Source organism: Barbatula barbatula (assembly GCF_947034865.1).
Source record: "Barbatula barbatula genome assembly, chromosome: 23".
Classification (NCBI taxonomy): domain Eukaryota; kingdom Metazoa; phylum Chordata; class Actinopteri; order Cypriniformes; family Nemacheilidae; genus Barbatula; species Barbatula barbatula.
The window spans coordinates 9,362,290-9,376,514 of record NC_136786.1 but is presented as its reverse complement, the minus strand read 5'-3'; the positions used below and the strand labels follow the sequence as shown (position 1 = coordinate 9,376,514).

Sequence of the window (14,225 nt, the reverse complement as noted above, 5' to 3'; positions counted from 1 at the left end):
ATCACTCCAGCGGCATTAATTAGCCATTTCTCCTCTCCGCCAATTAAGCTTGCATAAAGCAAAGTATTCAAATAAATGATCCGGTCTGGACCACATATGTCTGTTGCATTCACAAAGCCCGAATAGAGTTCCTGTTTCCACTCTTTTCACCAATTAAGCACTGATCAAAGTATTGCTCGATTTGACAGAATCAGATTTGGCAGAAAAGATGGAGAGCTCTGCTGTATAATTTATTTCTGGACAATAAATACATGTATAACAAGATTAATTAGTAAATGAGCAGAAGTCGGTTTGATGGGCCTTCAAAGGAATGTACGAACGTGAGTTTGGATGCTAATTTTTGGTTCTTATTCTAGTCTAACAGAAAAAGGGTACCGCAAATTACTCTGTACTTTCACTTTTATTTCTTAACTAGGTTGATGGTTTTTGCAACTGAGGGAGAATAAATGTCACCAATATTGCTCAGATCTACAGATGGACTTTCTGTTTCTTAAGTGTTTGGACGTTTAAGTAGGCAATGAAATTTTCCATAGACGTACATATTTGACAGTGCAAAGGTGGTGGGTTTCATTCTTAGAGAACCATTTATGCAATGCAAACAATGCTCTACCATCAGCTAAAGAAACAAATACTGGAACAGAACAATAAATATATCATAGAGAATTTGGATACTTGCCCTGTAAGAAGCCACCAAAGCCACGTAGCAACACCCTAGCAATGCCCTAGAAACCGCACTCAAAACCCAACTGTTGGGTTAAATTAACCCAGAAAATCTTTATATATTCCCCCAATAATGGGTTAAGACTTCACATGTATATTTGAACCACTAAATATTGACACCTTTCGTTAAAACGTTAAATTTTTCATCTTAAGGTTGATATTTGCATGGAATTCCCCTTTAGCAACTGTATAGCAATACTTCTAGACCTATCCTGCATACTCAAGCAGACACATTTTTTTACTCTGATCGTGAGTTAAAAACTATAACCTCAGGCAAGCCACGCTTCAAGCACAAGTCTCTTAAAAGCGAAAACGCTGAAATTTAGACAACAGCACATTCAATATCTGCCATAAAATCCTCAGGTTACTCACCGGCGCCTTTTGTAATGTAATCGACTCCCCCTTGAATCGTGAACCCACACCCACATATAAACACTCTTGCAAATGTAGACGCTTACACACGAGTGCCTGTCTCAGATCAAGGGCATCGAGGCACACATTTAACCTCCGTCTGTAGATGCTCCTCCATCTTTTGTTTATCAGTATATGCAGATGAAAGGAAAAACCTATGGAGGACCTTTAAGACCCAATGGAGCTCCTCGAGGTTCCTTTAATCAAACCTGCCAAGGCGTAACGTCTGAAGTTCACGCTCAACCTTACGCTCCTCCGCATCGGTAAATAAGTTATTTATTAGACTACTCAGCCATTGTGAAGTATGATTGTTAGGCCTGTCAATCAGACGCAGTCATTTTGTGGGCTCTTTCATGTATGCAATGACTTCACAGATGCGGGATGCGTTCAGCGCTTCAAAGCCTGCACCCGAAGGAATGCTTTATTGTTTAGACGGGGCTCTTTTATTGCTCAAAGAGACAATAAGTTTTCAGTTTCATGACTCTGTTTTGATGTTTCTATCCATAATGTGTTGTAGAAATACAAATAGACACAAATGATGGCATTATAATATAGAAACGTATCAATAAAATCAATGTGTTGGCTATGACAAAATATACATCAGATTTTAAAAAAGGAAGATTATTAGTTGCTTAATGAATCTGAGAAGAAACATTTGTTTCTCAAATCGTTTTTCTTTCCAAAGACGTCCACATTTGTTGACAAATTTTTCATATGCACAATGTCACAGTGCTACATTGAGACTGTGACTACACACACACACACACACACACACACACACACACACACAGACCCATTTACCCACATACAAATATGGACTTGTGTTGGTGTAATGAATATATGTTAATGTCTGTTAATTGCTTTACTTTGTTGCTTTGTGCCCAGGTGATGTTTGCTGTATTTGTCTACCAGGTTTATACCTGTAATTTGTTAGTTTATTTTATTAGTTGGTATTTGGTTTAATAATTTAGAATGTTGAAATGTTAAATGTACTTAATATACCTACCTCCATTTGTTCCAACATGGTATGATCCAAGGGCGGGGCCTAGAATATAAAATGGCTCCCAAACACTCACTCAGGGTGGTTGAAGTAGGTTGGTGTGTTTTGTAAAGACAGTTTGAACTGGACACTATAGAAGCTGATCAGGTCCATAGGATTTAGCTGAACAAGCCTGTAGATATTGTACAGTTTATTTTTTATTTTATTTTTGTGTCACTTTGTTACACTGTTTGCTGGATTCTTTTTGCACTGTGGAGAAGAGGAAACAATAAATCAATCTGTTTCCACCTCACAAGCCTTTGGTCACTGTCCATACCCATTGCTCGGGTCATCCTGTTAACACACAACTGTTAAAATCTTACAAGAAATAAAAGCTTTCAGCAAAATGCATTATAGTATACGGTCACCGCGTGTCTGTGTGTGTGGAAGGTATTTCAAGGCTGACTATTTAACCGGCACTAGCAACCCAACCAACAGGAAAATCGACCTCCCTTCTGCGAAGCACAAGACTTGATCCTCACTACAGTTCTTTGAATCGCCTGTCTCTTTCTCTGAATTAAAACACAGGTCCATCCATCACATGTTTTTCTCATTTTCAAAGAGGATAGAGGAGCCAGTTATCTTTCCGAGGCCGTAATAAGAAGCAATGGTTTCCTTTATTACTTCCATGTTTAGTGGCCCAACTTTATGGCACGCTGGCTCCTCCTCTGTGATGTACTGTCAAACTGACACAATCCCTCATTCTATCCTTTCATCTGCATGATGGAAGACGAGTCCTCGGGACTGTAACATCTGCGGAGAGTCAAAGTTTGAGATGAACAGGCTTAAAATAAGCGAAAGGAGGATATACTGATAATAGCACCTATGAAAATTTGTTTTATGAAACGGCTAAATCAGAGACGTCCTCATTCTGCTTAATGCTTAATTTTTTTCTCCAAGACATGTACTCTCTTTCCTTTAGACAAATGCAATTCACAGTCCTGGTATAAGGTCAGACGTTGCATGTCATCAACAGAATGAAGTGATAGAGAAGATAAAGAAAGCAATGCAGCTGCTCAGTTATTGATTTCCTTGTGCCAAGCTGCTCTGCCCTCGGTCACATACCCAGAACTCCATCAGGGCAAGAGTATAAGCCATAGGGACACACGACAGACTGGGGGTAGCTCTGTCAAGACGGGCCATTTGAAGAGGCTGTAACACACACCCACATCATTTGATATCCACAGGGAAAAGAGAACAAGCACAATAAAAGGCCTGCAGACCATGTTGTTGAGAGCGGCCTGTGTCTTGGGACCGGATTTGGGCACGCTGTGTGACAGAGAAGCTCATGGACCAGCCCTGACCTCAAGTTGGGATCAGATCTTCTCGCTTCAGCAGGTCAGAGAGGAGCTTTTAGCAAGAAGGACTCACCAAGACAAAACTAGGCTAATGCTTGGGCATAGTGGAAGTTATTCTGGTGTGTTAATGTCATTTTAAAGGATTATTTTGTTTTATCAATGACAAGCAAGGACCGACCAACCAAAACATCTATGTTTTTATATATACTGATATATCCAATTTTTCTAATGATGGCAAGGACATTACCAATACAAACACATATATAAATAAATAAATATATATACACTTTTTTATAAATATATTGAGGGATTTAACAAACGTTTCCGTGTACACATACATGAATTATTTTATTTGTGTGCTTGTGCGTGGGATTCTATACCTTCTGGAGACCAATGGGATACACTGTGTACCTCCACAATGTCGATAAAAGTCTTTGCACTCCAAGCATATGCTTAAAAATGTATGTAATTTTAGTTCAATCAAATGGATAATTTTTTATTTTTCGTTTAGTCAAATATTTAGCAGTTTTGCAAATAATTTGCTTTCATTTTGTATAATTTTTTCTTAGATCGTCATATAGGTTTATCATACGTTTTATTGAAGTTTTGGTTTAATTAAGTTTTTATTTATAAAGTTTTTTTTTTATTCACCAACTCAAATGGTTATTGCCAAGGCAACATTTCTAATATAATAAAATAGGCATATATTTAATTACTTAACTTTCACTCTTGTTTTAATATGTTAAATAATGTGTTAAATATGTTTTATACATAATGTGGTTTAACTATTATAACGCATCCAAGAAATTGCAATAATTACTTTGACTAAAACTAAATAGTTTTATTGTAATTATGCGTTAATTGATTCCTAATGTTGTGTGCTTACTGTACCATTAAAGTTTACAGCTCAACGGCCCACTAGAGTTCAGTGGAATCTTTAACCCTCATACCTTCAAATGTCTGTGGTGGCTGTGATGAAGGCTTGCAAGGATTACAGTTAGTAGCATAGTCCATGTCCTTTCTTTTCTGCCTCTAAAGGCCACAGGCACTCAGCGACACAAAGTATCTCATCCCCTGTGTCATGGACTTCCGCCCAGCCATCTGCCGTCCTGCCGCAGCTGCCAATCATCAGACGAAAAAAACTTCTTAGAATCTTTCATCTTCTGATTGATTATTTGTTGCTGCTAATACATACGTTTATAAAATAACCTTTGCAGACAAATAAAAGTCACTTTGCAGACTTCCATTCGTATTTCACATCACATATCCATGACATATGACCAGAAACAAGAGGTTCATCCTCGAACAAAGCCATGGTTAATTTTTGTAAGGGAACAAAGCATGACTCGTAGCAATAAACATACAAACATAACCATTTAGCCAACTTTCTAATGGTAAAAACCCCAAATCATGAAAAAACACTGTCTGACCAGGTGGCCCCGCGAATTCAGCCACTTCGCATTTGAGACACTCCTGGTGTACAGTGGCACCACATTGAGGATGGAACAAAACCTTGTCGGAGCCGTGACGTGTGTGGGGTATAAACAAGGGCTTAGATATCATACAAAAAGCATTTTTATACGTGTACCGAAAAAAAAGTCTGCACAGCTTTTGGAGCATCCTCAATTGCAGACAAGCACAGACAGACGAGTACGAAACATGCGCAGTAAGTCACAGAGTGGACTCGGCTGATTAAAACAATTTCGTGCATGGGCTGTTGTGTGTTCCGTTTGGACGACCGCAGACCCTCCTGATGATGAAAATAACATCATGCGGGCAGTGCGCGGTCGGCCAGACTGTACTTTTGCCTTAAATGAGGGCTAACTGGTATTGGTACACACAATGTAATATGGCTATAGTAACAAAGTAAAACCATTGATGGCTCCTCATGTGATCAACGTAACTATTCAAAAACGTAATGTAAATGTTTGCGGTTAGCTAGCGTTTTGCTGTTTTAAGCAGATGAAAAGAACAAATACCTACAGTATACATGCCCTCATGAGCAGATGAGAATCATCTGCCACTCAGACTCATTCATTCTGGAGCTGTCAGTCAATATTTGTCGAGTAGATGGGCGTGTTGTTTGGACAGATGACATTTTCACTATATATTAACGTGTTTGCTGCCGGTCCGATAAAGCACATCAATACGCTTAGACTCTCCGCATACACGGACCACATCTCACCAGGCTATTTGTTTCTCCATTTCATTTCATTAAAAACAGAACACAGGTTGCTTCTAATGCTTGTGCATGACGGTTTCATTTTTTAGACCTTTTATGACATTTCTTTGACATTAGCAATAAATCACGTAGGCAACGTGCGCTATCGATCACAGGCTGTGCACTCTTGAAACTCATGTTCCTCTGATTCCATGGAAACATCCTGAAGTGACTCACCACAGCTTCACGATGGACTCATGGAAAGTGTCTCATAAACCTTGAAAAACTTCTACAATACAAGAGGCGGCAAAAGTAAAACACATAAACAGAATAAAATAAAATGGGATGGATCCTGAAACTCAGGAAAACCATTAGGGGACACATTTTTTTTCATGATGCTCAAACCAGAGTGGTTGGACAACACTGATTGGACGGTCAAGACGAATGGCGATGTTGCTATGCTAGCGCTGCAGTTGTTCAAGGGCTGAACCTGAAGACAACTTGATAAATGCGTCACGAAAGTGCACCGCATCCCTCAAAGCAGATTTCTCCTTGAACCAAAGGATATGTCCGCACTTAAACTCCTGCTTTCTCTATCCCTTCATCCCTTCTTTTGTTATCGTATCCTGTATCCTGTTTTTAGCTAAAGTAACTGCACGGCGCCTAGCGTCCACTACGCTAAACGTCTTCAGCAACCCAAAGCCTCTTTCTAGTGCCGTCTGAATTTAATCAACATGATTTAGGAAATGTCCCCCACCTCAACTATGAGGTACGTGGAGTCTAGGGCGATACAACCAGGGGTCTCATTTATTAACAGTGAGTGGAAAAGATTCTATATTTAGTCCCACGAATGAAACTCTAAATGTGTACAAAAAAATCCTTTATTATCAAACCCGAGTAAACTAGTGAGTAATCATTGATAAATCCCACATGTTCTTAAGCGCCATGCTCATTCACATTCATGGTAATTTGCATATAACGTATTATGTTGGTAGATCCCAAACTTTGCGTGAAACTGTTCATACACATTTGTGCGTACGCACTGTTGATAAATGAGGGCTCTGGATGGTTTGGGATATGGTGTAGAAAAGAAAACAAACACACTGCTGGATATCCAGAAAAAAACTGTTTGTCATACATTGTTTTTTATTATAGCCTACTCCGACTTTTCCAGAGGTCCACTTGTGTCAAAAGTTTTTAAAAGTATTTTTTTAGAAAGATTATGCCGAACGACAGGTGCTACACAGCCATAAATACCACTGCGTTTTGAAAGTTTAAACTCATGTTTGGGTAAAGCGGCATTTATACTACTGCGTTTTCATTTAAAAATGAATGCTAAGATGCTACCGTGTTTACATGTCTACGCGAATACAAATCTTATTTTAAAACATCATCGCTGATGCAACTTTAGCCTTTGAGGGTTTTCCATCTGATTTCCATCTACATTTTTTTATGTTATAGACACTTACAGTTCAGTATCTCCTGAGCAGAGATAAAGAAAGAAGACAAACGCAGTAAGCTAAATGTCACAACACTTTCCATTTTCCTCTCCGTGCACAGATAAGGCTCGGCACAGATGAAAGCCTGTACTAAAATAAAACAGGGAACTGCATTTGTTCTGTTTCAGATAGCATCGGCAGGGAAACACACAGAGGACAGAGCAGTTTTAAGATGAATGTGACAACTCCAATAGAGATTCTCACACTTCTATTCAAAGACGTGAGATGTGACGCCTCCTATTTATCAGTTCTCGTTGTCAAAATGCGGTTTTAGGAATATGCTGAAAAAGGTGAAGAATAGAACAAAAAACAACCCTGCAAAATAAAACCATCCCCCTTTTTGTGATCTATATCTAACAAGCACACTGATGTAAGAAATTAAGATACGGGACGTCTTTATGAGAATGGCCGAGGGGGGATTCTTTGCCAATTTCAGTGGAAGCGTAGAAACAATAAAATGACAACATCAAACTGAACATTTAACCAGAGGTTCTTTGAAAATGTGTCTCTGAAAGAGTTTCCTCGAGGTCAGAATCCATCTCTGGTGATTTATTGCCTTTTTAATGGAGACTTTCAACACTACTGCTCTGCGGTTAAGAGACAAAGACACTTGAGTATCATCCCTACAAGTCATTGACAATAAATTAAAATGTGGTGTATTCCTGCTCAAAACAACATCTTAAACCAACCGAATTTTGGGGTTAAGAATAAATAAAGGAGCTGAACACTAGGAACATAAACACTAAACCAAACTTGGTACAGATTCTTTAAGTTCTCCAGCGAGGTCAAATCTTGAGGTGATTTCTGGTCATGTGTCTTATTAAAGTTAAGGTTTATTAGTATTTAGTTGAAAGATAGTAGGTGTATGTTCAGGTTTATTAGTTGTGGGAGTGAATGTCGGGAAGGACAAACATCCTTTGAAAGCTCATCTTACAACACCACTGATATGAACAGACCACACTCAGTCAGGCTATTCCATGTGTTTGCTTTTCACAGGTTATACAAAATAACTGCCCCTTTTGTTAGTCTTTCTCTCCCTTTCAACAATATAAACGAATGGTGCAATAAATTAAAATAACAATTTCCTCATCCGAAAGCAAGTGTATTCGATGGAACATGATTTAAAGCATAAAGGCAAACTTGCCTATAATAACAATGCCTCATAATCTAATTTTGAGAAAACAAGCATCGAAATTTGACTTTAACCACAACAATAGCAATTTTTGAGATGACCTAATTTTCAAAAAACATTCTCTACATTACGAAGAACCAGTTCATGCAAAAAAAACGCTGGGTTTTCCCAGACAGGGTCAAATTGTACTTATGTTCCCTACAATAAAGTTAAACCGTGTGAAACAACTGCAAAATATGAATGATGAAAATAATTTTATTTCGTTTTTGGGTGAACTATTCCTCAACCTGTATCTTCTGCATCATTTACAAAGACGGACACTGGGACCTTTTTATCACAGTCAATATCTGAGGCAGTCTTTCAGGCTTATAGTTAATAAGATAAGATGTTCAGTAGAAATCAAACAACAGGTTTCAAAAGGCCATAAGATGGTTAATGAAGTTACATTTACTGCTGACCTCGTTCCATTCATTTTAGAATGACTAAACATTGTCTGATTTCATATCCTGGTCAACAAACTGATCACTAGAAGTCGGATCGACACAATAAGCAAACCGTATAATACATTTAACCCTGTGATCTCAAGCAGCGTAATGTGCGAGAAAAATATTTCAGGCCAATCCTATAGTAGTTTTTCACAGCTGTGGGCGGAATTCAGGTCCTCCCACTGAATAACTCGCCATCTGTTTTCTAGTGCCCTAAAATTTGCTGGTATCAACAGAGAGTGACTCGAGTCATGTACCGATCGTCAGTATAGAATCACGTCAAATGATGCCATATTAACTCATGCCCAATGGAGGGATCGTCTCCATGGCGACTTACACAAATCTGCATCGTCACGCTCCCCGTGAAAATCTTCAGGAGTCAAAAGTGACAGTAACAGATTAACAAGCTCTGGATGTGAAATAGAGGTGTAAAATTCCTCTCTTGTATCTTTGCATGTTTGAGACAAGACAGAAAGATAACAGCAAACTCAAGGGCAATACATTTCACACCAACGAATGCTTTCTGTATACAGTACGTGCTCCCTCCGCCATCCTCATGCATAAATCAAACTATGGCCTAGAGGATCTCATTTGACTGCAAAATCAGCTCACTTTGATGATCTGCCTCTCCTTCTAAATGACAAACAGACACAAGGACATATTCAGTAATCATGTAATCATGTGAACATGCTCTTTAGATGAGCCAATTTCCTCTATGTTTTGCTTCTGTTGTGCGGCGAGTGAAGAGCTCCATCATACCTGATTATCTTTAAGCAAAGGAGACAAAGAGAAAGCGCCGCCATAGCCAGCTTTCACTATGGGATGTACCCAAACTCTGCCTAAACAATTCGTCGTTATATGTGAGCCTATGTAACCCGCTCTATGGCTTAAAGAGAGACTGTAACTGATCTGAAATGAACTTCACAGATTTTGAAATGATTGGCTCCATTACGCTGATATAAAAGCGAACAGCTCTTCATTGAGTGAAGAGCCACTAGTGTGGCAACACTGTAATGGCGCTTAACAATGCACTCATTAATACCTGCTGCATGCGGTTAATTAGCTAATGCAGGGAAAGTAATTTTCAATAGAGAGATAGGAAATAATTGTTTCTTTTGTGTGTATTGTCATGCCACTGAAGGAGAGATGAAGGAGAAAAATGAAATTGCTGTTAATTTACTCACCCCAGTACATCCAAGATGTGGGTGGCATTGTTTTCAAGACGTTATTTATGAAGATATTTAGTTGAATGAATTAAAAGTCATATCAATGAAAGTAAAAAAGGCTAATACATTCAGCACAAAAGTAATCCCTGCCCCTTGTGACTTACGTCTTATACAAAGCGAATCGATTGATCTGAGCAAGAAACTGATCGCGATTATCGCATCTTCCGGTGAAATTCATCCCATTTGTTATGGTTGTGGACAGAACCCAAGCGCAGGCAGACATGTGTCGAACAACAAGACTTTATTTCAAAACAAAGACCCTCGATGGGGAAAACATGAACACAAACAAGACTGAAAACTAAAACTTCCCACAAGGGGGACAAAACAAACAAGGTCTTAAGAATAACAAACTAAGTCCACAAACTTGAGACCAGGGAACAGGAACACGGGTAATCCAGACAGACGAAGGGTAAATGTGCAAAGTGTGCAAAATTAACCGAAAAGAGACAGAGGGAAACTGGGGCTTGATAAAGGGAAACACTAACAAGGACTGATGACACAGGGAGAGTGGAGGCAGGTGACATGGATGAAACACTAAGGGAAAGCTAACAGGAGGATTGCACGAGGCAGGTGAGGGGACTGAAACACTAAGGGAAAGATGGACCAGGGCTGGAGACAAGACTAACACTAATGGACCGCTAACCAGGGAAACAAGGGGGCGGGACTAAAGGACGTGACACCGGAGAGAGAGCATGGCTTCTCAAACCAAAACAATGCTCTTTCTCCACACAAAACACATGGGACTGACATGATCCTGCCACAAGACTCAAAAAACCAAGACAAGGAGAGGCAGGATCATGACAGCATTGGTGTGCCTCACGCACTAAAGAAGGGCAGATCCTTTGTAGTGCGAGTTCTGGAGGGACATGAACATTTGTTTTTCGTAAATATAGCTGTTTAAATCATACTTAATGAACATAGTAACAAAATAAAAATTCAATTATCGGAGACAACCCTTGAAGTAGTGTACCCTTCCTGCAGTGAAGACGATTGGTGTGCCGCATTTGGCCCGCTGGCCGCCAGTTGACAAGCCCTGCTGCATGACTTTCTTCCGCAGAGAAGATATTTAGAAAAATTTGGTTAACTGGACTCCATTCACTTTCATTGGTTTTGTGTTCAAACAATAGAAGTCAATGGGTTCCAGGGCTGGCGTTCCCGAAACCTTCGTATCACTACGTCGTTCTTAAGAATATAAATGTACCACTCTAAGGTATAACTTAAGAATGACAAAGCCATAAAAAGGTTTCGGGAAACCCAGCCCAGTGCTGTTCGCTTACCAACTTTCTTCAAAATATCTTCTTTTGTGTTCTGCGGAAGAAAGTCATAAAGTTTTGAAATTATAAGAGGGTTCTAGAACACTACGACGGATGACAGATCATGGCGAATTACATGCAAGGGGACCCCCGGTGTATGTAGATATAAATAGCTCATTCCGAGGTAACAAAAACATAAAACTTCATTGTCTAAGCTCTTTATACACCTTCTGAAGACATACTTTTGTATTTTATGCATTTCTATCAATAGATCATCCCAAAATTACACACTGGACCTTTAAGAAGCTTTGTTAACTGTGCCGTGTACTGGTGTGCATCTTGAGGCAACACAATCGCAAGGATATATATTATAAAATAATGCAAGATGTTTTAAATTAAGACAGCTCAAGCATGCATTTTATTATAGGTCTAGTTTTTAGCATCGTCTTTGAAACGGGCCTTCATATCTTGTCATTTCCAAGATCAATGTATCTTGATTAAGTATCTGTACTGAAAAACAAGACAAAAATTCACAGAAATCCTTCTGCAGTGTTTAACACCAAGGCTTGAGGTATAGTAATCAAACTACAAAAAGTAAAAAAAATGATTTAGGTGACCATTAAACATGGTTAACTGCTGCCACACACCGGCAATCATCAAAAAATGACTGAATATAAAATATCCTGGTCAAAAGACCATTGTGCTTTTGAGCAAAGTTGTTAAAGGTGATGTGTGTAATTCAATATTAAAATGCTTCTAGAATTTACACACTTAACTTTGCCACAGAGGAACTGCCCCAAGAAGGAGCTCAGGGTGCCATATTAACATCAGTAACAGAAATAGTATTCCCCCTGACCTGGTTGTGTGCCAATAAACAAAATTCAAAAATTTGTTTGAGGTAGCATCTTCATTTCCCTAACAAGCTGAACTCACTTGAAAACGTTTGACAGTTTTGAAGTGTTACTGAGAAAGTCTGTGAGTATTTAGTAAAGACAGATGTTATGTATAGAGGACAGGTGAGAACTGAAACAGAGAGCCTGAAAGCTAATCAAAGCGGGGATTAGCCGGCTTTAAACTTGTGACTGTTTCTGGTAGATAAATGTCCTCCACTAAAGACCTCCGCACATCACTGAACACTTCCCAAAGCTGCTTTCCATCACCTTAATGCATACCAGCATAATGCACAGATGGGTGAAATTACCACACTGCATTTAAAACTCTGGTTCAAAATGACAATACCTGTGAACAAGAGGGTCACACTCGGTCAGCATGAAGACAGAGATCCCTCTCTTGCGAATAGAAAGTGGCGGAGGCTTGCGTCTGGAGGTCGAGGTTAAGATGGAGCGGTGGTTGAGCTTGACTTGATCCGGGCATAAGAAAGTGAGTGGAGAACCAACATCTTCAGTTTTCTGCTTCATTATTGGAATACAGCATTCCTGCAGTGCATGAGGGCCAAACCTGAGGAACATTAGAGAGAAAGTCAGATCTCGGATGAGGAATGAAGAGAATGTGGAGTAGTCATCAAGTGGAAGCAGGTGCATTGACTGTGTGTGCATGAGACTGGTACAGATGGGCTGGTGCTCATTAAAAACTCATGACACAACCATCCTTTTATCCGGTCGGTCTAAAAAAAAGTGTATGTGTGTCTTTCAACTGTTCCTCAATGACAATGTAATGAAAAACCTTGTCAAAGTGTGATGACCATGATGACCAAACCAAGTAAAACTAGATTTTGACTTATTTTAAGGAAATGTGAATAGTGCATCAAGCATCACCCTCAAGCACGCTCTTGCACACTAAATACATGGAAAAAACAATTCTCTATAATCTGTAAAAGTTTAAACAAAGTTCCAGACTACAGCTTTCTAAACAAAAAAATACTTGAGATGATAAAGCTGAAGCTTTCACCTCTCTATTGGAAATGCAGGTAAAACGCTTTAGGCATTTCAAAAGAAACAAAGACATACACGTTTTAATCCCTCTTATTCAAATGATTCTACGTAAAGCTATTTCAGGAGAGCAGGAGGAGAAAAAAAACTTGAAATGAATTGCACATTAACAGACGATCCGAGCCCATTTGAATGGGAGGCGGCAGAATAAGAAGAGATTAAGAATTTTTCTAATCTGCTGGAACGAACCGCAATTCATGCCTAATGCCACAACACAACAGCCCTCCAGGGTCGAGAAAAATTATCTCCATCACAACACCACCTCACCCAGCTGGGAGAAGAGAGAGAGAAGGAAAAGGAAATAAGAAATAAGGAAATGATTATTACATCTCAGTCTGTTTTTATACTTTGTTTCTGAATGAGAGACAAATAGGGTGCATTAAGAAAAGACATATTACGGGGAAAGACAAAGTTCAAAGTAAATGAACACTCGAACACACATCCTAAGTTATTATGTAGCCTGCTGTAATATTTAAGTTACATTCTTATTTTTTATTTATTTATGTCATTCCAAACTCGTGACTTGTTTTCCTAAAATGCACAAGATTATGTTAGACAGAAAGTGCATGCTGATCTGAGAAAGAAAGAATGAATGAATGGGCCAAGCACCAACACAGAAAAAGGTGTGACTCTAAAAACTAAATTGACGAATTACGTCATTGTGTTGCGTAATAACTTGATCAATGATCGTGTTTGAATGGGAACTGTATTTCCAGGTAACGTTTTATGTAAATGCAAACATCTTGCTCGTTTCGATCATTTTTCCAAATAAAAAGGTGAAACGCGACCACCAATGGGAAGAAGAAACATGGTGGTGTCGGTTTTCAATACTATACCTTTTAGATAGCGGCAAACGTTGATAAACCCTTCGACGTTACATTTCCACGACACTGTTTTGTCAACGCGTGTAATCAGTAGTAGAAGTGACGTCAGGTGTGAGTCGATGATCAAGATGGTGAATAATGAACTTGACAAATTGCGCTCACGATTCAATCGATTCACTTGTGTACTGAATCATTTGGAGCGATCTGTCACTCGTTCTCTTCGCAAGA

The 14,225-nt window shown here is 39.1% G+C and overlaps 1 protein-coding gene across 2 annotated transcripts in view; it reads right to left on the bottom strand.

The window, feature by feature from the left end:
• The window catches only part of LOC306912149 (uncharacterized protein), a 125,728-nt gene extending 111,503 nt beyond the window's left edge, over positions 1-14,225 (bottom strand). Inside the window, exons 1-2 of one of the 2 annotated variants that reach the window (XR_013788304.1) lie at positions 14,010-14,115; positions 12,464-12,682 (exon numbers count right to left, since the gene is read on the bottom strand). Coding sequence is in view for 1 of the 2 variants with exons in the window: in XM_079488027.1 (XP_079344153.1) it covers positions 12,464-12,642 (179 nt within the window). In the remaining variant the exon portion in view is untranslated. Of the gene's footprint in view, positions 1-12,463; positions 12,683-14,009 lie in introns of both variants that reach the window. The other variant, XM_079488027.1, reaches the window with a different exon arrangement.